The 24123-nt window shown below is 37.6% G+C and overlaps 2 protein-coding genes across 4 annotated transcripts in view; one reads left to right on the forward strand and one right to left on the reverse strand.

Annotated features, from left to right (window-relative positions):
* The window catches only part of LOC120748901 (uncharacterized), a 32037-nt gene extending 22576 nt beyond the window's left edge, over positions 1-9461 (forward strand). Inside the window, exons 14-19 of one of the 3 annotated variants that reach the window (XM_040055841.2) lie at positions 2120-2218; positions 3340-3400; positions 4358-5958; positions 6439-6502; positions 6664-6751; positions 8767-9461. In XM_040055841.2, the coding sequence (XP_039911775.1) occupies positions 2120-2218; positions 3340-3400; positions 4358-5958; positions 6439-6502; positions 6664-6751; positions 8767-8812 (1959 nt within the window). In that variant the 3' untranslated portion in view covers positions 8813-9461. The remainder of the gene's footprint in view (positions 1-2119; positions 2219-3339; positions 3401-4357; positions 5959-6438; positions 6503-6663; positions 6752-8766) is intronic. The other 2 variants (XM_040055842.1, XM_040055843.1) reach the window with 2 other exon arrangements.
* A 3165-nt stretch (positions 9462-12626) lies between these two features.
* On the reverse strand, positions 12627-23818 carry LOC120749433 (T-cell receptor-associated transmembrane adapter 1). Its single transcript, XM_040056823.1, has 6 exons — positions 23755-23818; positions 18373-18483; positions 16798-16834; positions 15413-15474; positions 14052-14110; positions 12627-12911 (listed from the first exon to the last, which is right to left on the reverse strand). The coding sequence occupies exons 2-6, from the start codon at positions 18473-18475 to the stop codon at positions 12627-12629; spliced, it is 546 nt and encodes a 181-aa protein (XP_039912757.1). The 5' UTR covers positions 18476-18483; positions 23755-23818.
* Between the last annotated feature and the right edge of the window lie 305 nt (positions 23819-24123).

Consider the following 24123-nt stretch of genomic DNA (forward strand, 5'->3'; position numbering starts at 1 on the left):
TTGACTGTCAATATGTGACCGGCGTAGCAGAAAAGCCGGGATCGCTTCCTGCTTACGGGTTCCTGGCTCCCCCCACCATCCCCAGGGCGTGGGAAGCGGGACTGTGGGCGGGGAACCCGTGGGAACCAGGGGCAGGGAGGGGCTGGAGGCTTGAGTCATATGGGGAGGAGTCGGAGGGCGGAGGTTTGAGGGTAGGGGCAGAGTCAGAGGAGAGGGCGGTGCCAGGGGCGGCACCGAAGGGAAGCGGCGGTCTGGGGAGAGGAAGGGGTTGCTCGGGTTACCAAAGGGATTGTGGGAAGGAGGGACAGACAAAAAGGATCCTCGTGGCTGGACAAAGGAGTCTCTGCCATCTTGTGATCCCCCCCAAAACTGAGACCAGCTTGGGAATCACTAAGATGATGGGGGTTTTGAGCACCCAAGCTGTCTGCAAAAGTACAAACTGGGGAAGAAGGGAGGTTTGGGGAAGGTTTAGGGGTTTCTTGAGGAATATCCGAGCTAGGGAAGGGATTCGGGGGTCAGGATAGGGAGAAACTGAGGAAACAGGGGAAAATCCACAAAGAACTGGTGTTTTCTTCTTTTCATTTTGCTTTTGCAATACTAACTGAATTTTTAAGCTCCAAAAAGCAAAATTTGCAGTTTCGTTCCTTAGGGGAGCCTGATTCAACTAATTTTTTTTCCGGGAAGCTTATTTGCTCTAATGATACCCGTGGAAACTCAACCACTAAATTAATTTTTTCAGCTGTTTCTTTGAACAATGGGTACCCCTGTCATCCAAGGCACTTAAAATTTGGTAATAGACTCTTTTTTGAGACACAGACAGCCTAGCACCCATTTTTGGCTCAAATTTTAAGTTTCTGTGTCCCCTTTAACTGTGACTGGGAAACCAAAAGTTAAAAAACCCTTGCTGGAGAGAAAAAAAGCCGAAAGGAGAAACGGTTTCCTTTTCCACCCCCGCCCAGGCTGCGGAAAGAAACGTGCTATTAAAGCACCCTGAAGGTTTATTCTGAAAGCAAAAACCTTCCCTGAAAGGAAAAAACCCTTCCCTGAGGAACAAACGCCTCTGAAAGATTTTTCCTAAGAATACTCACCAAAAATCCAGCATTCAATCGAATCTTCCCTTTCTTTCCCGAACACTCCTTTTGCCTGAGACTGACCCTTTTGGTGCAGAAAAAGCTTCCAGTCTCGGTTCCCAGGATCGGCTGTCCACGAGCTCGTGGTCACCTTCTCTGGGAGCAGCCTGCCGTTCGGGGGGCTTCTTCGCAGCACTCCGATGGGTTTTTTAAGTCCAAAGGAAAACCACAGCCTCACTCTATGGAGTCCTGTGTTTCGGAGACTCCAGAGCGATCACCAAGCCTGACGGGTCTGTCTCTCTGCGTGGATGGGCCATGTTTCGGGACTCACGTGCCTGCGTGAGGTTCCTTGGCCACGTGCTCCATGCGTGGTTCTTCCAGCTTTCTGGGAGCCCCTTGTGGCTTCAAGCCTCACACTTGGGCGCAGCTGTTGTGGTTCTTTAGAGAGAACAGGCGACCGTCGATGGCAAAAGGCAGAGTCTGCTTTTTGCCTGGGGGAGGATCAGGGCTTTATTTAAGTCTTGCCCCTCCAGCTCCTTCCCTGTCCCGATGCAGAGACTGCCCCCGCTTCCTCCCAGGGCTTTTATCCAGGGGGAAGGGCCTAGAGGCAGGGACAAGCTACTGCCCAATCCAGGACAAGGTGGGAGTGGAACAGAGTTGGGTTACATTCCAGTGTGGGCGGATGGGCACAGCCGAGCAGGGACAAACCACGTGATACAGGTTCCAGAGAAGAGAAGAAACCTTACAACACCCAATCTAAAAGTGAAATACAATATAAACCCAATTAATGCACTGCCACAAGGTAGTGTGTGCTTTTCCCTGAAAATACTAGTTAATTAGTCAATTTTTTATTTATCTTTCTTGAGTTTTGTGGGGTTTTTTTTGTTTTTTGAGGGAGATTTTGGATGAATTGTCTACATTAAAAATAAGTTGATGCTGGTTGCATATCCTCATCTGAAGAATACTAGTTTGCAGTAAATCTGAGTAATCTGTTTGGAGTTGTCTGTGCCAATAATTTCTGTGTTTATTTAATTTTATTTTCCTCTAAGAATCAGAATGCCGATAATGGAGAAGTCCTAGAGAAAAAAAGGGTCCGAGTGGATGTGATAGTACAAGATGATGAGAGAAAAATTCCCAAATGGATAACGGTAAGATATTTCTCCTATTCTAAGCCATTAGCGACTTAGAATAAAATAAGAGCTCTTTAACTGGGTAGCACAATGAATTCTAACACAACTTCTCTGTGCTTCTCCTATTGTTCTTCTGCTTGATGTCTGTGTAAGTATTACAGAATCTTGGAGTTTTGACAGTAATGATATATAAGAAATAGAGCACGCGATTTACAAATTTATTTTCTTTTTTGTTTTACTTTTATACTTTGTCCTTTGAACCTTGATGTGCAGGTTGATCTTTGAGCAGTAAGTTTGCCAAAACGCCTAAATCTGAGCCTCGTAGAGGAAAAAAAAGAATTATCTTTGTTTTGATTTGGATGGTGAGAAAGATCAGAGGTGAAATGTTATGATACAGGGTACAGCTCCCCTTTTCTGTTGGAATTGCTAGAGATGTCTGGGTTATTCGGGGGGTGTGTGTATGTATATCCATGGATAAATTGTTATATTTGGAGAAGGGATTAATACATGATATATAATATAAAAGTTGAAAGAATGTCAAATAGCTTTCCAAGATTAGACAAGTAACTCCTACAACTTGTTGCTGAAGTCTTAGACTAGATGTTTCCATTTTGTGAGAACTCTGCCTAGGTCCTAAAGACCCTAACTGTACATGACCCAGAACAGCAAGAGGAGAGTGTGGTATTTCTTTACGAGACCAGACGACTGCCAATAGCAAAAGGAAAGAGTCTGCCCTCTCTCACTGGGTGGGATATAACACCTTTATTCTGGAGTCCTGCTCTGCCTGGCTGGAGCTCTTTCCCTGTGGCTCACCTGTGCCATAGTGACTGACCCCACCCATGCCAGGGCTTTTTCACCAGGGGGCAGGGCCCAGAGGCAGGGACAAGCCACTGCCCAATCTGGGGTAAAGTGGGAGTGGAACAGAGTTGAGTTACTTTCCAGTGTGGGGGATGGGCACTGCTGAGCATGGACAGACCACGTGATACACAGAAGAAACATTACAAATCCGATGAAATACAATATAAACCCAATTAATGCACTACAACAGGAGAGGGAGTCACAAGTAAGGTTTTGATGTTATCTTTAACGTGCTGATGTTTTTGCATGTTAGACTGGTTTTTTCTTTATTTGTTTTTCAGATTTCAACTCCAAGGTCATCCAAAGATCGTCGTTTAATTTCACCAGTGCAAGAACAGCTTGGTACAGTTAAATCTTCTGGCTTTTGGTCAAATATATTAGTTGCAAAATGTGGTTTTATTAAAATTCATTTTTAAAAAATAATTCATTTCTTGTGAACACAAAGGCATTGTTTATCCAGCTGAAAAGTTCAAGAGGCTGGATTTCAAAGGGAGGTTAGATTTGATTTTGCTTATGTGTTTGAAATGCATTTGAAAAACAGAAAATAAATAACTTGTGTACATAAAACCAGTTTTCCTTACGTAGCCTCAGGAACAAATATGCATAGTTACAAAATTCAGCAGCATTTAGCTCCCTTGAGAGCAATATTTTTTAGTTCTGCTTATTTTAATTTAAAGAATGTAATACACTGTCTTTGGGTCTGTTGGTAACTGGTAGTCAAAGTGGTACTTGCTAAAGTGAACTTTCTTCAGAAGCTTTCCAGACTTGCTGCAAGCCTAAGAGTTTTGGTGTAAATATTTTAGGCTTAGCAACTTCAAAAATCATTATTTTTATCATGGTTTATAAATTGCTTGTACTAGCCAAGTGTAAAGCTTTCAAGGAACACAAACAAGAAGTAGCAAAACCTATTGGATAAGGCTGTTACTTTCGACCAGGAGTCACAAACAACAAAAAAGATTTTCTCTTCCATGAATCTCTGCATATTATGCTACTGCGAATAGTTGGGGTTTTTTCCAATACATTTAATTTCTTTCCTCTATAAGATGTGAATTCCATATGGTTAGGAGGTCTGTTAATTTTTTCCTTAAGTGATTGCTTGGTCATCATCCATTTAGCCTGGCATGAAAGCTTAATGAAATATGCTGTTACAGTAAGGCTGTCTGGATCATATGCAGTTGTTTTTAAGTCATACAATATATTACTGGATGTGCCTTAATAGGTTTGGATTTTTTTCTGACTTCTGTTTTTGTTTTTTGATTTGTGTTTTTTTTTGTTTGTTTTTTGGTTTTTTTTGAACAGGCAATCAAGCTCCTGTTTGCAGAAAGAAGCTAGAGTTGTCAAATGAATGTTCTTCATCCAAATACCTACAGTTACAACATTCTGGTGTTCCCATTTCATCAAATGCAATGGCCTCACCCAGGCAGCAACCTTGTTCAGGACTGAGCATGACTTCATGTGATAGTATCCATGGAGAATACCAGCCTGCAGATGAGGGGTGCTCCTGGAGCAATACAACTCTTGCAGACTTGTATCCAGCAATGTTAGAGACATTTACAAAGCTCATGGCAAAGCGCTCTCAGAGAAAAGTGTTAAAGCACATCTTTAGATACTTAAGGTCCAAGAAACGACATTCTAGAAGACCAAAGCTCAGTGTCACTGTGGACAAAATGGGAGAGTCCAGAGTCTGTAAACCAAAGAAAGCATTTCACAGCACATACAGCTGTAGAAGTGAAGACAACCAGAATCCAGCTTTTGGAAATGAGAGCAGAGAATTCTGCGAAGACAGTGGCCTCATTAGTAATTCTTCTGGTCTGCTGCCTTATGCTTATACTGATACAAATGAAATCAGAATGGGCTACTCTGACTCAGATTTAGAACAACATTTGCCATCTAGAAAGGGCCAACAAGTTTGCAAACATGCTGCTTTTCCTGATGTTATGGATAGAATGGATGAGACATTTCTAGTTGAAGATGAATTGCAGACTACTGCCTCACCAAAGAATTCAGAATGCACAGAAAGTGAAAAATCGGCTTACGAACGTTTCTCGGAACCCAGTTTTGTAACATCTGCTGCCAGTTCAGATTCAAGAGTGCCTTATCTTGTAAAAGAGAGGAAGACTCAGAAAACCGACTTTTGCGTTGGTACCTCAGAGTTGTGCTCGTGCGCTTGCAGTTCCCATGGCAATAATAACAGTTCTATACCTATCACAAATTGTTCTCCTGCAAGATCATCAAAGACTGTGTTCATAAATCCTGAAAAAATAATTCCTGAAAGACAAACTTCTTTCCAGCACAAAGACTCATTTTCCTCCTGTTTTATGAAGCAGAGTCCTTCAAAGATGCCTGATAAATACAATGATGCATTTGAGGAACTCTACTACAAAGTGTGTTCTGAAAAATTCCAAAAGTCTTTGACAAGATCTCCTTTAAACTCACAGAACCTTGAAGAGAAAGCAAGATTAGTGAAGAGTAATTTAAGTGATTTTGGGAGGTCCATTAAACAGAGTGATAGCAAATTTGACAGGCTCTATGAGAAATTGTCTGTTCCAGGGAACAGGAGGGGATCTGTTCCAAATTTTCCTGGGTTTCAGACAGTTTCAAATTTCAGGAAATATGAAGAAATACAGATGCCTGAAACTGTAAATGCCCTTGTTAATTCTCCCGTCCGAACTTATTCTTCAATTTTCAGAGTTAAGAGAGCTGGAAATTCTGAAAACTATCTTCCTTGTTCACCAGTAAAGCGACTGAGACTTACACCAGAACGTTGTATTTCTTCAAGGAAATGTCAGGAGATTTCCCACAGTAAAAAGGGTAATCCTCAGACAGCTGACATGGATTTTTTGAGCACGTACAACTGTAGCAACCCCAGCTTATTTGTCGATCACAGCTGTCATTGTCAGGTATTTAAGGACCTTGGGGAAAAAAAACCCTGCACCTTTTGATATTTGGAAACGGGCTTAAGAATGGATTAGAGCTGCAAGCTGTTCTGGTGCTCTCTGGTCAGTAGGGATGTCTTACAGCTCTGGGAGCTTGGGGATATCAGGTCTCCTGGATCATGTGAGGAAGCTCTCTATACTTAATAAATTTGAAATTATTCTAAATGAAAGATTTGAATCCATTTTAGTGAGACAACATCACTGGTTAAAATGGTCTCGAATAGTGACTCAGTTATGGTGTTGTCCTTCTGAAATGATGACATGATTTTATAGATGGACATGGTAAATCAAACTGACTAATCTTTATAGGGTTTCACAGGAATCATTCAACTTGTTGATTTAAATCAGACACTTATTTCCAAGTTCACAGTCATCTCTTCGGAGGCAAGCTGTGAAATAGTATATTTTTTTCGTGAATGTTATAGGATGTTGCTTTATTTTCAGGGTTCTGGATCTCATGATTCTTCAGATAAAAGTTCTCTTTGTATTCCTGGCACTTCCCCGCAAGGTTAGTTTCGGACACGTTATTATTTGCACAAGAGTATTTTCTTAAGGAAATTTGCCCATTGGACTATTTCCAATGTTTAAATAGGCTAATCCTTAAACAACATTCTGTAATGTTCATGCTACTCGTTCTTTCCTTTTTCATCCACTGTTTCTCATCACCAGAATCTAGGACTGCAGGTGCACGCTCTCGTTGGCCTGGGGCAATGGAGAATTGCAGCCTTCCCAGAAATGTGAGGAGCCATCACCCAAGGTAATAATAATGGCCTCTTTAAAAAAGAGATTTCAAAATTAATTGTTACTCCTCTATGCCTGTATTAAAGATATGCAGGCATACTTGTACAGTGAAAATGAGTGTGGGAGAGCCCAAGCTAATCACACCTGCAGAGCTGAACCACTGAGAGGCAAGTGTCTGTGGTCAGAACCAGCCAGACTCCAGCAAGGAGAGCTGCTGAGCATAAGACAGTAAGATGACCTAACTGAGTACTACTTTAGTCCTTATCTGATGTTCATTACAGAGGCAATTATTATTTTAGATGTGCTATGGAATTGTTCTGGTTGTGGCTGTATGTTTAAGCTAAGTCCCTTCAGTGAGGAGTGCAGTATATTGTCATTTAAAAGGACTTGCAGAAGTTGACCTCTGCAGTTGGACATCATTACCTGCATTTTGCCTCTGTGTAAACAAGTAGTGGCTCTGCTTGGAATGCATCAGGGATCCTCTCCTTCTGCTATTTCACTATTGAAGGTGTATTTAGATCTCTGGAAGCAGGACACTTTCCTGTTCCCTGAATACTGGCCTAATATATCTGTTTTTCTTAGAAAATATGTAATTTTTAGGGGATTATAAAGCTTCAGATCTCTTGGATTTTTAATTACAAACATTTGATATTCTAAGGATTTAAAAATCATTAAAAGCTCTCTAAAAAATTCCTAATTTTATTTACCAAAATATTTAACATGCTTTTTTGCCATAAGAGTAATTTGTCACTGCAAGTTATTCTGGCTTTCCAAACTCAGTCAAGAAATACTTTCACTATCCTTGAGATGATCATACAGCTGATACCAACATTTTCTGACAACGTTTGAATTAGAAGTTCAAAAGAAGGTGGAAAGCATTTTTGAACTAGTTGTATGGAGAATTTCACAAGAAGCTTAATGATGTAAAGAAAAAAAAATCCAGTTTGAGCAAAGATGGAATTGAATTTTAGAGCCTTACATTACAAATGCTTACAATATTGATAAAGATTATATTTGGATTATTTTTGATATAATGGAAGATTGCATACTCATCAACTTGTCTCCAAGGACCTTTCTGTGATGTTGAGTATTAGCTGAGCAAAGTTCTCCTCAATTCTTGGATTTCCTTTTGTTTTTCCCTCACTATGTTATCCTGTTTCCCCATACAAAATAGCCATTCCTGTAAGATTAGTTATTGTTCTAAAGGAAAAGGTTCTTTCTTTAATGCATGTAAGTAGAGAAATTAAGATTCCAGAGTTTTCTTCCAAGTCATCTGGAATAAAATCTACTTCTTTGTTTTTTTTAATTACACAAAGACATGTTTGCTGATTTGTAGCCAAAATGGACTGTCAGCTGGAAAGCTTCCTGAAGCCTGTGGTGTGTTATTTTTAGCTTTCTGTGGTTCCCAGCAGTGAAACTTTTTAATGGCTTCGGATCCCTCAGAAGTTTAATGCCTAAGCCATGTGGCAAAATGCTGCATGTTGTAATGAATAGTTGTGAAAAGAAAAGGAGTATTGTCTTTCTATCTGGAACCAGATTGCCTTCATCTAGAAGATTATTATGAAAGAGATTTCTGAAAAGGAGATATTCATAACTAACTTTTCTTCAGCTCTGTGTGAGTGCTGTCCTACAGCTTTACTGCTCTACTTAATTGTCAGATGTAAACCAAACTAGTTCAAAATATGAGAGAAAATTTATGTGATTTCTTAAGTAATAGGCGAGGTGTTCTCATTTGTGTCTCTAACTTTTCACTAGCTGTGAATACATTCCAAGATTGCATCTCAAAGTTTAATAGATATACATAACTTAGACTGATGTAGTTAGCACTACTGGGGCATTAAAATGATGCAGCATGAAAAGCCTTTCCCTCAGAAAGCAGACAAGGAGCCCTGCTGCTGTTCACAGTCCAGATGTTCAGGTACCTTGCTTTGACAATTTGTTTCGATTTCATCCTGTTCACTGGAGTTTCAGCAAATAGTGGTTTTGTGTAATTTAATCTAAAACAGAGGTTCTGGGTTTTTTTCTCCTTAGGGTATACAGAAAACTAAGTTACACTGAAGGGAAAGACCAATTGTAGGAATCCCTTGGATGACTCTCTGGCTAAAGCTCACCAAGAAGCATTCATGGACTGCTACACATAAAACAGTTTTATATAGGTTGGGTTTTATTCAGTGTTCTTTCTTCTTCCAAGAATCAAGCACTTACAGTTACATGTAAGCACATAGTTCTGGTTTATACTTCCTTGTAAGACAAATCTTTGAGAAAGGGTTCATCCCTTTTGACAGGGCACTTGTTACTCAGTTTATGGCTAAGTTGGAATTTTATATTTGACACTATTTGTAATAACAGAATGATCTGTATTATTTTTATTTGCTAATAAGCTTTGATTCTTACTGTATTAATAATAAGGAACACACTCATTTACCTAAATTGCTGTTTATTCATGTTTTTTGAGAGTATCAGTACAGACTCAAATTCAGTGCTATTTGCTATGTTAATGTTAACATTTTCTAGGTAGATTACAAAAGTTGATATAATGAGCTTTGATTCTTACTGTATTAATAATAAGGAGCAAGCTCATTTTCCTAAATTGCTGCCTGTTCATACTTTTTGGATGTATCAGTACAGACTCAAAATCACTGCTCTATATGCTATGACTTGAGTCTGCTATGCAATGTTAAGAGTTAAATTTTTCTAAGGTTTAAAATTTTCCAAGTCTGTTATGCAATGTTAATATTAAAATTTTCTAAAGTTGATTGTTCAATAAAATTTTATACTTTTTAGTAGATTTGATAATTGTGTTCTGTGTTTTGACGAAGTTCTACCTGACAAAATATATGTTCTAAATAAAAAACTGTTCTGAGCAAATACCTGCCTTCAACATTTTTATTTCACCTGTGTGAATTCTCAGGAGGAGTTTGTATACCTGCATGAGCAAATCCATGAGAACGAGGTATGAGAGTCCCACAAGTTTTTGCTGCTGTGGCCTTGGCAAGGGGATTGTGTTAGCAATAAGTGTCAGATCAGGCACTTGCTGTTTTATCAGCATTGCCCCTTGCTAGCTTCCTAAACTTCAGAAAAATAACAAATTGGTTTCCTTTGGCTTTACTTTATTTCTGGGCACACCAGGGAGGGTTTTGTTTTAGCTTTTAAACCCAAAATCTTATTATCTTAAGTATTGTTCTTGAATAGGACAAGAAGCCAGCTCTGCTGAGGTTTTCTCTGCGATAAGAACTTCTGCACACGCATTCCATCCTTCCTAATTTGGATATTACGTTTTTTTCCATGACAGCAACAAAATACTGTCTTTTAGAAATGCTCTCGTGGCTCTTTTTTCTTCCTTTTACAGACATGGATGCACTGTAGGGAATATGTTTTTTGAACTATCTTTCTCTTGGATTTGTTGAGGTAATTATTTCGCAGTATTTCTTGATACACCAGTACTGAGAGATTGCGTAATTCATTGTTTTCTGTTCTGAAGTAACTTAGAAGTCAACTGAAATTGGGTTTTGGACCTGTTATGAATCTAGATATGACTTCTACACAGCAACTTTAATGCAGCTCACACAGGTAAGGAAGGTAAGTTTTATTCAACATAGCAAAATTGCTTTCATTAAAATTACTTTGAAATAATTTAAAGAGGTCATTCTTGGAAAAATCTTTTAAGTCTTGGAAGATAAGATCATGCCAATGCCATGTTTTGGGTGCTAGCAGTAGCAAAAAAGGGAGAAAAAGTTTCTATTTTTAGAGTTGATCCTCCTACACTTTTTGAGTCAGCAAACTCTTAAAAGTATGATGTAAGCAAAAGTCTTGTTTTTCCTAAGGATACTGTTTAGCCAGGTACATCTGCAGTGATTATCAAATGCTATAATTACTGCTGGAATACATCTGTCTCAACTTAGAAAGAGCTCATTCTTCTACCCTTCTAGGTTTTTTTTTTCCACCATATTTCCTCTTGTTTACTCATTCTTTACCTGTTCCATTGAACTGGTACTTGAATACTAAGCTTAACTGTTAATAAAATAAGCTTTACACTGCTTCTCTTTGCTGTACATTTTTTTAAGGAACAATGGAAATACAGATAGTCTAAACCTAGAATCTAGCACCTCCTATGTTGTAATTAGTTGAAACTTGATTTATTTGTAAAGAATTTAACTAGTATATGATAGTTTATGTAGGTGTTTCTCTAAAGTTATGAAGGTGGAACAATATTGAACAGGCTTTTTCATGTAAGGATTCAGTACTCACTTGAAAACTACCCCAAAACTCATTAAAAAAACCCCTAGGTTGTTTGATTGCTTATTTAAGGAGATGGAGGATAAAGACCCAAAAGAATAAAGCTAAATTTGAATGTGGCAGCATTACGAATGCCTTGGAAATAGTTGATAGGCTGTTAAAGATCATCCTGTCTGAGAGCCACAATCAATAATTTATTGGAGACAGTAATTAATTGTGCAAAGGAAGCGTGTGTGTGTGTCTATATATATATATATATGGAGAGTATTTACCAAACTGCCCTGCTCTTTGAACAAGGGAAAGCAGCTGATGAAAATTAGCATAAACACACAGATGGACTAAACAACAAAGACTGAGAATAGAAGGGAAACGAAATATACTTAAATCCCGTGAAGTGAACTTTACTTGTTACATGTACATTCAATGAGAGAAGTGAATACCTCAATTCCATTAAATTGGTTATCAGATTGAAATGACAGGTTGAATGTAACAATAGATTTTTTTTTTTTTTTCATAAATTTTTCTCATCCCTTGATGTGTCCATTGATACCTGCTGTTAGAAGGTGTTGGCTCTCTGTACTATGGGCCTTTTGTTTTCAGGTGTATCCCTTTCAGGATCTGACACAGTTTTAAGGCTCTGTGTGCTTCAGAGTTCCTTGGCACTGCTCTGGGGATTTTAAAGGCTCCAATATCCTGTTTTGAGAAGGTAGAAGTGTCTGACACCCAGAGGCAGACACATTACATCAACTTGCTTTATTGTTTCCTGCTGCAACTACTTAATGACTCCTAGAATATAAAAATAGATACCACTCTATGAAACTTGCCATTTAAAGAATTTAGTCTTCAAATGAATGTGCACACAGCAAGTGAAGGGTTTGGGGAAATAAAAAGCTTTTTGTTTTTGTAAAATAATAAGGATGGCAATGGAAAACCCAATAGGGATGTAAACATAACAGTAGTATTAGAAGGAAGAAATTGTCCCTAGATTTATTGTTACAGACGGTTTGATAATATCTTTGTGGACCCTTGAAAACAAGGGTGTGCAATATTACACTAGTAAAAGAGTTGAGATTTGAGATGTGCTCTAGTAATGTTAGAGGAAACTAAAGATATATAAAGATACTGCTAAGTCTTGTGAGATGTACAATTACTACTTTAAATCAGTTGTTAAATTATTCTCCAGTCATTGCCATAGACCAGTCACAGTCAGTTCACAGTGGGGAACAGCAGATCAGTTCTTAATTGGTAAAACAACTAATCACCAAGTGTGCAAGTACAAAACAATCTCGTTTCAAAAGTACTGAAGTTATTATAGAATAGTACTCTGCTAGAGCTCTACAGGCAACGAGGGAGTCTTTTAGGACTACTTGAAAGTTGATGATTGTTTAAAACAAGATCTGTTCTTACTGGATTCACTACCATGTGAATGCTGAACTACCAGCTTCTGCAACTTTCAAATTGTCTTCAGAAGGGCAGATCCATCTGAGTGGCAGTCTGAGCCCGTGTGTTGCTTAGTCTATAAATATGCTTGGCAGACAGTATGGAGCACTTAACTTACCCATTTCATACCACTGTTTAGCATGTCAGCTTTCTTGAATATTTTCTCTAATGATTCATTGTTCCTCCAGAATGAAAAAGCAAATCTCACTTTATGGTTACATATTTGGTTCATTACATACTCGGTTCTCCCCTTTTGTATTATGAATCAAGACCCTTAATCTGTTGGGATCATCATGAATGGCTTCTGCTTTTGCTGTGTTTTCGGCAGCCAGCTGCTCACTGTTGAGGTAAATGCTAGCTTTGGAAGCCACCATGGAGTTAGATGATCTTTCTTCTTCATCTTCCTCTAACGAAGGATCTTTCTTTCTCCTTGGTTTTCTGTGTTTTCCCTTGACACTGTGATCAAGTGAGGCATAACACATCTGATTGGCAGACTCCACCTAAAAGAAAATTCACTTTACATTCACTGGTTATCCTTGCTTTAAATTTATACCTAAGACTTTAAGTATGTCTACACTCTAATCATAATTCTGCCTGGAATTTGCCTAAATTAGCTGTAAGACAATTTATTAAAAGTACAAATGATTAAACTGTGGGAGAATGGAAAACAGATCAATAAAAGCAAATGGTAAATGACTCCTAGTGGCAACATGGAAAAATTCATCAAGGTATCATTGGAAAGATTCTCTGTGGAGAAGGAGGGAAGCTTATGTTCAGGTTCTTTGGGATGCAAGACATTTGATCTGTTTTTCTTCTGACTTTTTTATTTTTTGTTTAGTATCCAGTTATTAACTTTATTAATAGGCTTTGTCTGTGCAGAGAACCAAAGATGGATGATCCTTGTCTGTATATACTATCCCATTTCCAGTGCAAAATGTATGCTTTTTATGTCTTTCCTCTGGTTTTTTGTGCATTTCAAGCCAGACCATCAATGACTATTGACATTGGAATATCTAGACTTAAAAAGTTTTTCTTTACCTGCTGGAAATACCCTGTGAAAGAGTCTGAAAAACACTCCTTATGAAATACATGACAATAAACTCAGGAAATTGATGCTAGGAATGCTTCAATTATAGGCAGATTTCATTTGCAGCTTGCATGCTTTTAAGCATACAGGTATCTCAGCAAAGTACAAATCAATAGAAAGCAATCTTTCCCTGATTAAGGCATATAGATTTTGCACTGGACAAGAGTGAGCAAGTCAAACTCATGAGTATCATCTGATGCAGCTTGTGTTTTCACTTAGTTGATAATTAAACCAAATAAAATTAATTCTTTACATAAGCCAAGGCTATTGATGCAAATTTAATTCCACATGACGTGCGTGCCTATGGCTGAGTTTATTATGCTGTATTGTGTGTAACTGAACTGTCTATAATTATACTTCCTTATTAATGATTTGGATTGAAAAAAGGGTCAAGTTTGTTCTGAAATATCTTGATGAACTGAGATACTAATGCATGGTAATTTTTGTGAGAGTGTGAAGATTTTTGTTATATATTGTTATAGGATAAATAAAGGAACTCTGAGGCAGACCATGTTACCCTAATTCAGAAATCCATAACTAAAATTAAAGATACCTGTAGCTGGTTAACTGGTCTTTGAGGTTGAGACTTCATCTGCTCGTAACAACATTCTTCTGTAATTTATCAAAGTAGAAAAATCTTTTTATTAAAACATCCTACTGAGTCTTAAAAGATCAACCAACAGATTCTCTCTGTTAGAGTGCACTCCCCCCAGTTTACTTTGGTAGGATGTTTGTGTTTGTTTTGAAATCACACATGGATCTCTCCCTCTATAGAGAGGTGAATAGCTAAGAAATTCAGACACATACTGTGAAAATTAAAATCATTTTGTGTTCATTTGAAGGAGAGGTTTCTCATTACTCACTATATGAGAGTCATTTTAGAGTGGTAGGAGAACTTCTTGCAATTAAGAGGTAGCCACATACTGATGTATTTTTCAGCACAGACAACCTTTTCTTTGTCTGAGAAAGAGGTTGTGAGTTGCAGTAGCTGATGATTAAGTTCTATTCCTGGGTCTACTTCAGTTTAAATTTGGTGTAATTCAGTGTAGCTGTGGTTCTAGTTATTTCCTCATGTTATATCTCACTTTAGCCACCAGTAAAGCAGATTACTTCCTTACAGTTTTCAGACTTTTACAATGCCACTGTATTGAGTGTTGACTTGATTAAATTTATGCAAACTGTGTATGAAAAAGTTGGGTTTGGGCTTTTTGTTTCCTGCAGTTCAAGTGCTTTAGTTTTGCTTCCCCCCAATTAAGGCTTTTGCAGAAAAGGTTGTGTTCTTGTTACTTAAATATTGCTTTAACTCTAGAAGGGCTTCGAGAGACAAATCCTCTGCACACCTAGCTCTCACTGCAGTTATCTGATGTTACAGCCATTAATGTGGTGTCTCTCTGCCAAGGATTGTTACCTGGAGCACGGTAAAGTAAAGCCAGGCTGCCTGCCCACCATTCAGCTGCTGGGCTTCAGCACCTTTGTCAATGTCTGCTGTGGATAGCCACAGCAGAGAACTGGGATGGGTTTGTTTCTGCCTGCTTCTGTGGGAGCACTGACCTTGGACTGTGAGTAATATGTGTTTTGGATTGCTTTAATAGGCATGGATCAAGCTGTTGTTTCAGTTAGTGCAGCTTTACATTTAGACAAGCTCTTTGTTTTGAGATACTTGGCTGAACAGGACCGTATGGACTGTAAAAAATCAAATTCAGTATGAGATCTGTTCTTACAAGTATTAGTGCAGTATGAAAGTTTGCATTTCTATACCAATTATGTTTAATAATTTCAATTATATCAATAGTTGAAAATATGTAGATTCTCAAGTTTGCCACTTGAGAAATGCAAAATATGTCAGTCAGTAATTTTTTAATCATACATTTTTATAGCCACTGAATAGACACATGTTCCTAAAATATAGCTTACCTAAAATATCTTGATTGAGATTGCCATAAACTGGATAGTCTTCTGTGTGATAGCCATCATAGCTGCAAAGGAAATGAAAAAATACTTTTTATTCACAGAACATGCTTTATTTAGCACCCCAATACTCTATATTCAGTAAATGTTTTTATACACATATGAAGATTGTGTGTGTATATCTATATATAGCAGATTGTGATCTTATAAACAAGATCAGAAATATCAGAGGGGGCAGAAGTGGCAGTGTGGGTATTCTTAGGAGAGATTTGATGCCTAGCCTGGAATTGAACTCTCCTTTCCTGTAACTTCATTAGGCACAAAGCTAATCTCAAGACTATTAAGCTACAGTTTGAGGTAGGGGAAGAAATATTAATGATCACTGAAAAGAATCCAATTCACGTCCTCTGAGACCACTCTGCAATACAAACTAAAGCACCATATGTGTCTTTTGGGGTGACATTCTTAAAAGGTCCCCTCTTGATTCAACTAAAATACTTCTGCCAACAGAAACAGAGAAGACTGAAGCAAAATTCAGCTTTGCATTTTTAACTGTATGTTGTATTTCATTACCGCGTGTTACTTGAAAATGTTTCTAAGTGGCTTTGTAAAATGGGAATTGTTACTGGGAAGTGCTGGGTAACCTTTCTACTGCACCCCTATATTGTGTCTCGTCCAGGGGGTTAAGTCGTGCTCTAACACCACAGTGAGTGGTATTTTTCATCTGAATAGGCAGTCACAAACAAATAGAGACTTCTATTTTAAATTTAAGAAAATTTGTAATTGAGAATTGGTTTTGAATAACAAGTGCAGGCTTTTGTACTTTTGTTTCAAGGGCATTTTAGATCTGGGTTGAGCTGAGATTCTATCCATCTCTGTTTTCTAAAGTTTGGGCTTGGTTTGGGGTTTTTTTTCTGTATGACATAAAAGAGAGAGACTCAAAACAGATTTGTGTAATAGATCATGAGGTATCTTGCAGCTGTAAACAGACTGTTTTATTGCTTTTGGATGCCATGTGTAAAAGATGGTTATGAAATGTAAATACATGTAAATTATCGCTCCACAAGTATTAACTTAAGAGACTATAATTTGTCACTGTTTTGTGAGAGCTGAGAGTTCTTTTAAATTATTGACTTTAAGTGATAGGTAATGGTGGTTTAGCTCAATGTCTTACACTTTCAGATAAAATGATAGTATTAGCGTGCAATTATTTCGTTGTTGATAAAATGACTGGAGGATGTATCTCACACGTGAATTTTTTTCCACAACAAACATTTCCAGGTAGACTACATGTGACTGAATTTTCCTCTATGCCATCCCTCCAAAGCCATCTGTTATTACTTATTGCATATTTTACCCTTTCCAGAAAGAAACTTTTTTACACAACTTACCTTGGATTGTTCTCTTCGTAGTCTTTACGCATTTTAGCTGGAAAATTCGTTTTTAAAAAAAAAATTAAAAGAAAATGAAATCTGTTATTTTAGAACACTGCAGATAATTGTCTCAACAGACATGCTTTTGATTTTATTTTAGGGAATGTAGTTGAAAGCTCTGGCTTTCAGGATCTTCAGTTGTCTCTCTACTTTTCTCAAATACAAAAAAATGTTAGTGTTATGGCCCCCTGCTGTGGCTGCAAAGCCTCTATATTAGTTTACAGTACCCAAAAAATGTATTGTAACACATGTGATTCATTCTTGGATTTCCTCCACCTTCTGCTCTCCCTCAGATTTTCTCTGTCTGGGGAGGTGAATTGTGTTAATATTACAGAGTGACGGGTTTCTCTTACTCGTTCTGCTGGTATGTGTGAAAAAGAGATCCTGTGATCCGCACAGCTGAAGAAACTGAAGCAGAGAGGCAATGGCTACAAAGACATTTCATGCTGGAGCTTGATTAATAATTCAGGAATGCCTGGCTTTCTAAACTGTGTTCTAGGACTCTGGAATTTACCACAGTAAGCTCCAATTCACTGAGTAATGCAGCATCAGCCACTCTGACCTAAACCTTGATCAGGTTAGTTTTGTAAATTACTGTGATTCCTCCTCATACAAATATCTGCCTAGTAGCCCTAAAACACAAAATAAACCAAAAAGCGCAACCCACTCCCATCCCAAAACACTCCAGCAACTCTCTTAATATCCTGTGAAAATCTGATTTTCTGATACTTGGTGAGTTCAGCTCATAAGCACAGGCCTTCTGTTTCTGTAGATTAAATACACAGGTGTATTTAGCCTTGTGGAAGTCACCAGTGTTGGCCTGCCCACCCCTACAAGTACAGCTCAGGTGCAGTTTTTCCCGTGTAAAGGGAATGGTGAGGATTGTACAACTTCCTAACCATAGAATTGCGTGCATAAGACAGGTTGCACGGGCACAAGCTGTCAAAAAGTCAATTTCAACCAAAACCAGAGTGTGACTGCAGTCACATGAGAGACACATTGGTTTAAGAAATACAGTAGAATCCCATTATGAAAAGCAATTAGAATGTTTTTCCAAAATACATTGTTAAGGCATAAAATCTGAATTTCAAACAAGCTTTCAGGAATTTGGGGAGGAGAAAATTTTCTCAAATGTTTTTTGTATCAATTCATCTACTTAAAATAATTTTCAAATGGAAGAGTAAATAATAACCAGTTATATGAAAAGTATCCTCTCTAGGAAAGGAAATTGCGGGTATTAAAAGTATACTTTAAAATTAAAAATTTAGTCAGAACTAAATTCTTCATGTTCTGCTGGTTTGCCTTCAGAGAGTGGATTTTGGGTCGCTGTTTCTAGCAGTGGATTAGGCAGTTAGCAATCATTCTGTAAATCATACTGGACTCTCCTAAAAATTTTCAAAAGCTAAATCCTCTCTAACAAAATCATTCTTGCCAAAATATAACTTTAAGATTCAGAAGAATCAATTTGTCCACTTGATATCTCAGAATATTTAAACATTGAAACTCAATTCCTTACAAAGAGACATTACTTACCTTGCTTCTTTTTCATACAGTGTGAAATATTCAGTGTCAATGAAACAATCAGAGCCAAACTCAGAAAAGCCAAAGCTCCCCAGATAGAAAAATGGCATTCCATTCCTGTAACTGAAAGAAAATTGACTATTTGTGTTTTCTTACAATTTTACTGTATTCTTTGTGCTTGGCTGATTTTTGCTTGCTGTAATTGAAGCTGCTATTTTGTTGTTTTCTCTCTGACAGCTATTGCTATACAAGCTAAATAATTAATATCAAAACCAGATGCTAAATAATAAGAAAGCAACTTTAATAAACTTTTAGCAGAAAAACTGTTTCATAGGAATTCAGCCAAAGATTAAGGTACTGGTTTGCTTGTAAGGTGCAGTAAAAATCAGAAACTGATAAAGAAAAAAATTTACTGGATATCTTTGAAATTATTTTTGCAGTTGTCTTTAAGTTGTTATTTGCAGTAAATTAAGTAAATTCTTAATTCTACAGATGATAAAAGTAGTTCTGAATTTAGTCAAAACAAACTTGCTGTATGTGTCTCTGAATAATAGCTAAAACTGTAACATTTTAGCAAATGCTGCAAAAAAAGTCAAATTTGGTTATGTTTGCTTGCATTGTTTTCCAGCTGTTAAAACCACTTACTTGTATGTATTTTCTTGCCTGAGAAGCCAGAGGAAGTGATGATAAAGGATAAGCATCAGCTGGGAACAAGTGAAGCCTCAAGTATTACTGCAAGGAAAAGTTCAAACAGCTCCTGGAACATCATTTGGTAAAAGATGGGCCCACTTATTTGAACAAAGTCTTCTTTTGCTCTAAACTTGCCTCTCCTTGCAATAAGAAAGACAGGAAAGAACTCCCCTGTTCAAAATCTGTTTTTCTCCTTTAATTAATTCTTTGATTAACCTAGCTCATACAAATTTTCCATCACGAACCATGCTGAAGAAAATAGCCTATTTGTGGCTGTCTAGTGGCCAAAATTGTCAGCGTTGCTGCTAATGGCCTGCAAAAGCCTTCCTTGACAGAGGAAACACTGAACCAAATAAATGAGTGAAAGGAGCTTGCAGCTTGATTCTTAACTTTCCCCAGAGGCATGTTTTATGTTCTCTGAGATTTGGAGTGTTTGAAATAAAGTCTGGTGCCCAAAACTATTGAGGTCCTCTTATAGTGCGTAAAAAGAAATGCGTAGTTGGAGCAGAGCGGTCACGGGGCTGGATTGGATGACACTGATCCTTAGTGCACTTTGTTGTTTTTTGATATATCTGGATTCCCTCAGGAAGCTGACGTTCTGTTTTCTTCTTAAGTAAATCTGAGTTAAAGGAGTACAGGTTTGTACTTTTCCATGTTGCTGCCCAGGGAGGGCGGCAATGCATTTGCTCCTGCTGAGAAGACAGGGCTTTGTTCCTTGACTGACCAGCTCCAGCTCAAAACCTTCTTACAGGTTTTGCCCCCTTGTTGTGCTGTGTTGCCAAAGCACTTTTTGTTTTGTTGTACTCCAACCCCCAGATGTTTTTATAATGACAAAACAAGATAAGATAAGCCCTGGTAGTAAAGAATCACAAATCACCTGGGCTTCTGGGATGCAGGTTTCTTTCCTGATCAGACCTCTCTTTTAAAAGAGCAAAGAAAAGAAAAGAAGCTGTAATTTTCTGACAGACTTCTAACTCTTTTTTGCACGTGGTAATTTCAGTGCCCATTTATTCTTTTTAAACGAAATATCCTGTTTCCCTTCCTTTCTACCACTTGGGTTGTCCCAAAGGTGTTTGAGAGTTCTTTATCACTGCAATACACGTTTTCATGTTGAAAGGCGCTTTTTTGCAGTGAGATACAGACATTCATGAGGAGAGACGACATCCCCAAGAGGCAGCTATACATCATTCTAATTGTTCAGGGAAGGAATTAAAAGAATGGGAGATCCTACACTGAGAAGATGTTACCAGGGTGCATCAAGAATCACCAGTCTTTGAAACCTTTGGTTACTGTGCAATTAGTCACTCAATATTGCATCCCATGCAACCTGTCCAAAACTACGTGTCTGTCCAGGACAACAAGTTTCAAGTTCCACTGTTGTGTCTAAATAATCAGAATCATCTCTCATTCTTGTCCTGTCTCTTTATCTTTTCTGATGTGATTGGTTTCTTCTCATGTTCATTTCATATTTCTTTTCTTATAAACACTTTTTCTGGGGAGCAAAAGCAGTATTGTGGCATGCGAGAAGGGAAGCCCATGTAAATGTGACAGAATCACAGAATCAACTTGGAAAATCCTCTGAGATCATCAAGTCCAGCCTGTGACTGAACAACACCTTGCCAACTGCACCATGGCACTCAGTACCACATCCAGTCTTTCCTGAAACACCTCGGGGAGAGGGACTGCTGCCAGCTCCCTAGGTGGCCCATTCCACAAGCCACAACACTGCGATTCGATAGAATAGAAAGAGTGAGCAGGTACCTAAAGTACAGCTACAATCTAATGTTGTTCCTTTTTCTTCATATAGAATGTTGTCATTTCTCTCTCTGATTCAGGAATCTAATTTTTCCCCAGTGTTTCCAGAGTAGAAGGAAAATTCTTAAGTTTCAATTTGACTATTTTCAGCCCTTAACTGGCCCGCTTTTTGTTGACAAGTATTGTTTTCCTGTTTCAGCTTTTGATTTAAGTCGAAATTATTATCTGGAAATAGTAAAGGTTGGATAATTATTTTTTTCTTTTCGGTTTTCAAGTTTAAATTCTATAGTATTTGAGCAATCCTACTTCTCAAGAACTTTAAGAACGTTTTAGGAAAAAAAATATGAAACTTGGATTTATCATAAAAGTACCAATGTTTTAAATCTCATAATCTATAGTTCTTTCTTAACCATGATTTAGGAAATTTCATGGGTGTGAATCAATTAAGAAAAGAACATTTACATTTCTTCCTGGATGAACATTACTTAGTTTATTTTAAAATTTATTTTCCACAATGCTGACTTAGACATCTGCTTGTGTTTCAATAGAATATATATACAAACATACGTGTGACTTTGGTATATTATTGTTTGTTTTTGCAATATTAGCTATTTCTTTATCAGACAACAATACTTCTGTGAGAGAAACAACAGCAGTTTTTTCTTAGCCCATAAAACCATAGTAAACACCTTGGTCAGAGATGTACTGGCGCTGTTCTGAGAGCTCTATGCCATTCGAACATTAGTTTCAAGCTAATCTTATTACCCAGATACAAAATATGAGAAATTCCGATTTTACACCCTGGCTTTACAGATACGCAACTCCCAGATCTTTCTCGTGTCTTCTTGTTCTTATAGGTGTTTCAGATATGCTGCTTGCATTTGTACCGGCATTATTTCAATATTAACTGCTTTGGCAGCAGCAGCAGCAGCATTCGAAGGAAAGCTGACTAACTGTGTGAAGAACAATTTGTCTCCACAGACAACTGTACTGCTCTCCCTAAATGTACAATAGCAGATGAAAGCTCTCGCAGTTAAGAGGTTGTGCTGAGGACAAAAATAAGGAGACTGTAGATGGTGAGTGAGAAATAAGCAGCAAGTCTGTTAGAGTAATTATATTCCATTTTGAAATGGTGTCTTTTATTCTAGTCTCTACTTTTAATTCTCATTCAAGTCATCTATTCTCAAATGGAGCAAAGCTATATTAATCGTTTTACATATCATATAGTTAGTCCAAAAAACCCATGATACTGTATTCAGGGGCGCTCTCATTCAAGCCATCAAATTGACTATTTTAAATAAAATTTGTTGTGTCTTTTGAAAAAAGTCATATGGAATAATTAGGCTGCTTGGGAATAGGATGCTATGATTCAAAAAAATAAGCTTAAATTCTGTCAGGGTTTTCTGTGATAGGAAAGCTTAAGGGTGATAGTAGCTTGTTACAAGAAATAATATTAAAAATATTCTTAAAGAAATGTGCTCCTTTGTGAAAGGAAAAAGTTTATTATATACCTAAAGGTTTCATGAGAAGGACGACATTTCTTGTTATATTGTTAGAGGACTTTGGGATGCGTGAGTGGAGAAGTAGTATATTTAATAATAATAAAGATGACAGTATTTTGATTAACTAATATCAGACCCTCTCTAGTATTAATGATACATTCTTATGTTGCTGTTCTTCCATTTATCTTTAAAAACCAGGTCAAACTTGGAGCAGCATCCAAGTAGAACATCCATCTTAGGTAAGGTACTTCATTTGGATAATGTTTTTATTTTTCTCACTTTAAGGATGGGATTACTCACCACTTCTTAGTATATTTTACAGTGTTATAAATTGAGGGTACCATATTCACACCACAAACTACAGACCTTCTAAATACATAGTTAACTGTGCTTTTTCTCTTTAAAAGTCTATTGACAACTTTCTCCACCAACAGAGACAAGACATAGGAATAAACAGAGTTTTGGTTGTTTGTTCTTCAGTTTTCTTTTTACGGGGTTCATTATACTGTCACTGGAGGGCTGTGAGGGAAAAGAAGCAGGGGGAAAAAAAAAAAAAAAAAAAAGCCTCCAAAACATTCTAATCTTTCCTGGATGAATTTCTGCTTTTCATTTTATTGAAACTCAAAAGAGTGGACAAAATCCCGTAGTTACCTGCGGGGAATGGAACCAGATTTAACAAATTGTGTTGGATATTTGTCCTCTTAACAATGTAAGAATAGGTAGCAGAAGTGCTACATTTTGTTCCTCCTTGCTTTAATGTATTTTGTTAAGAGAATCCATCACAAATGATAACAGGGAGATAGCCCACTTCTACCAGGTTTTTGTACTGAAAAGGAATGTGAGGTGAGGAACATAGATACCATCTAGCTGGACATGCCATCTGTGGTATGAATGTGTTATCCACAGAGGCAGATTAATTGCTGCCAGATTTATGGTGATGATCTGGAGCACAAAATGGTTTCTTTCCTTTCTTTCCTCTTGTTTTTGTCTACAAATTTGTTAAAGATTAGATAAAACTGTCTTTCCTCCCCCCTTCCAATTAAATGTTGATATAAATAATATTTTGTACTAATGGCCCTTAGAAAAAGAAACCCATTAAGAGACTGATGAATGTTAAATTAGCATTAAAAATGCTTCCACCTGTGTGAGCTTTTAATACAGGATTAATTATCTGAAAATGATTCCTTAAACTGCAATTAATTAGTGCACAACTAATTGCTTTGTAATAGACCGACTTCATACTTCAGAAAGGAAACAGGGCATTGTAAAATAAGGTGGCCCACAGCACAGTATTTTCAGCGTAAAACTAATGCCAGTGCTTAATCTTCGTTACCAGCCCTTAATTAACGAAGGTTTCGCGCCCTGAGCCACCTTCTTGGAACACTGCTAATCTACCATAGCCTGGTTCTACTGCTCCTCTGTCACAAGTTTAAAAGATAAAGCTTACCTGGTTTTGTTGTTTCTAGGAATTCTCCCCTCCCCTTTATCCAACAGGAAATCAAGTTGGCAGATGTTGGATACTCTTTTCTTCTGAACCTGGCAGCACAAACTTGTCTTTAGGGTTGCTGTCAATCTCAAATCCCTCTAGTCGGTTTTATTCACCTCCTTTCTTACAAACAGGAAATGTGGTTCAGCTTTTACAAGCAAACACACGTTCTCCTTCAGCGTTTGCCTCTAAGAGAGAATTAAAGTATTTATGTGTACCCTTGTATTTATTATCCACCTGTCTTGCCTCAGAACACGTACAGGATTATTAGTTTCATTTATGTGATACAAACTTAATTTTTAATATTCATATTCTCACTCTAAATCATCT

The sequence above is a fragment of the Hirundo rustica genome, chromosome 2, assembly GCF_015227805.2.
Source record: "Hirundo rustica isolate bHirRus1 chromosome 2, bHirRus1.pri.v3, whole genome shotgun sequence".
Lineage (NCBI taxonomy): Eukaryota > Metazoa > Chordata > Aves > Passeriformes > Hirundinidae > Hirundo > Hirundo rustica.

Bases quoted from the DNA above. Each gene is read 5' to 3' on its own strand.
- LOC120749433 (XM_040056823.1), bottom strand. From the start codon at position 18,475: ATGGAATGCCATTTTTCTATCTGGGGAGCTTTGGCTTTTCTGAGTTTG. The intron at 16,835-18,372 runs GTAAGTAATGTC...CGAATTTTCCAG, and splicing joins CTGTATGAAAAAGAAGCAAG to CTAAAATGCGTAAAGACTAC. The intron at 14,111-15,412 runs GTAAGCTATATT...GATAAATTACAG, and splicing joins TCTCAATCAAGATATTTTAG to AAGAATGTTGTTACGAGCAG.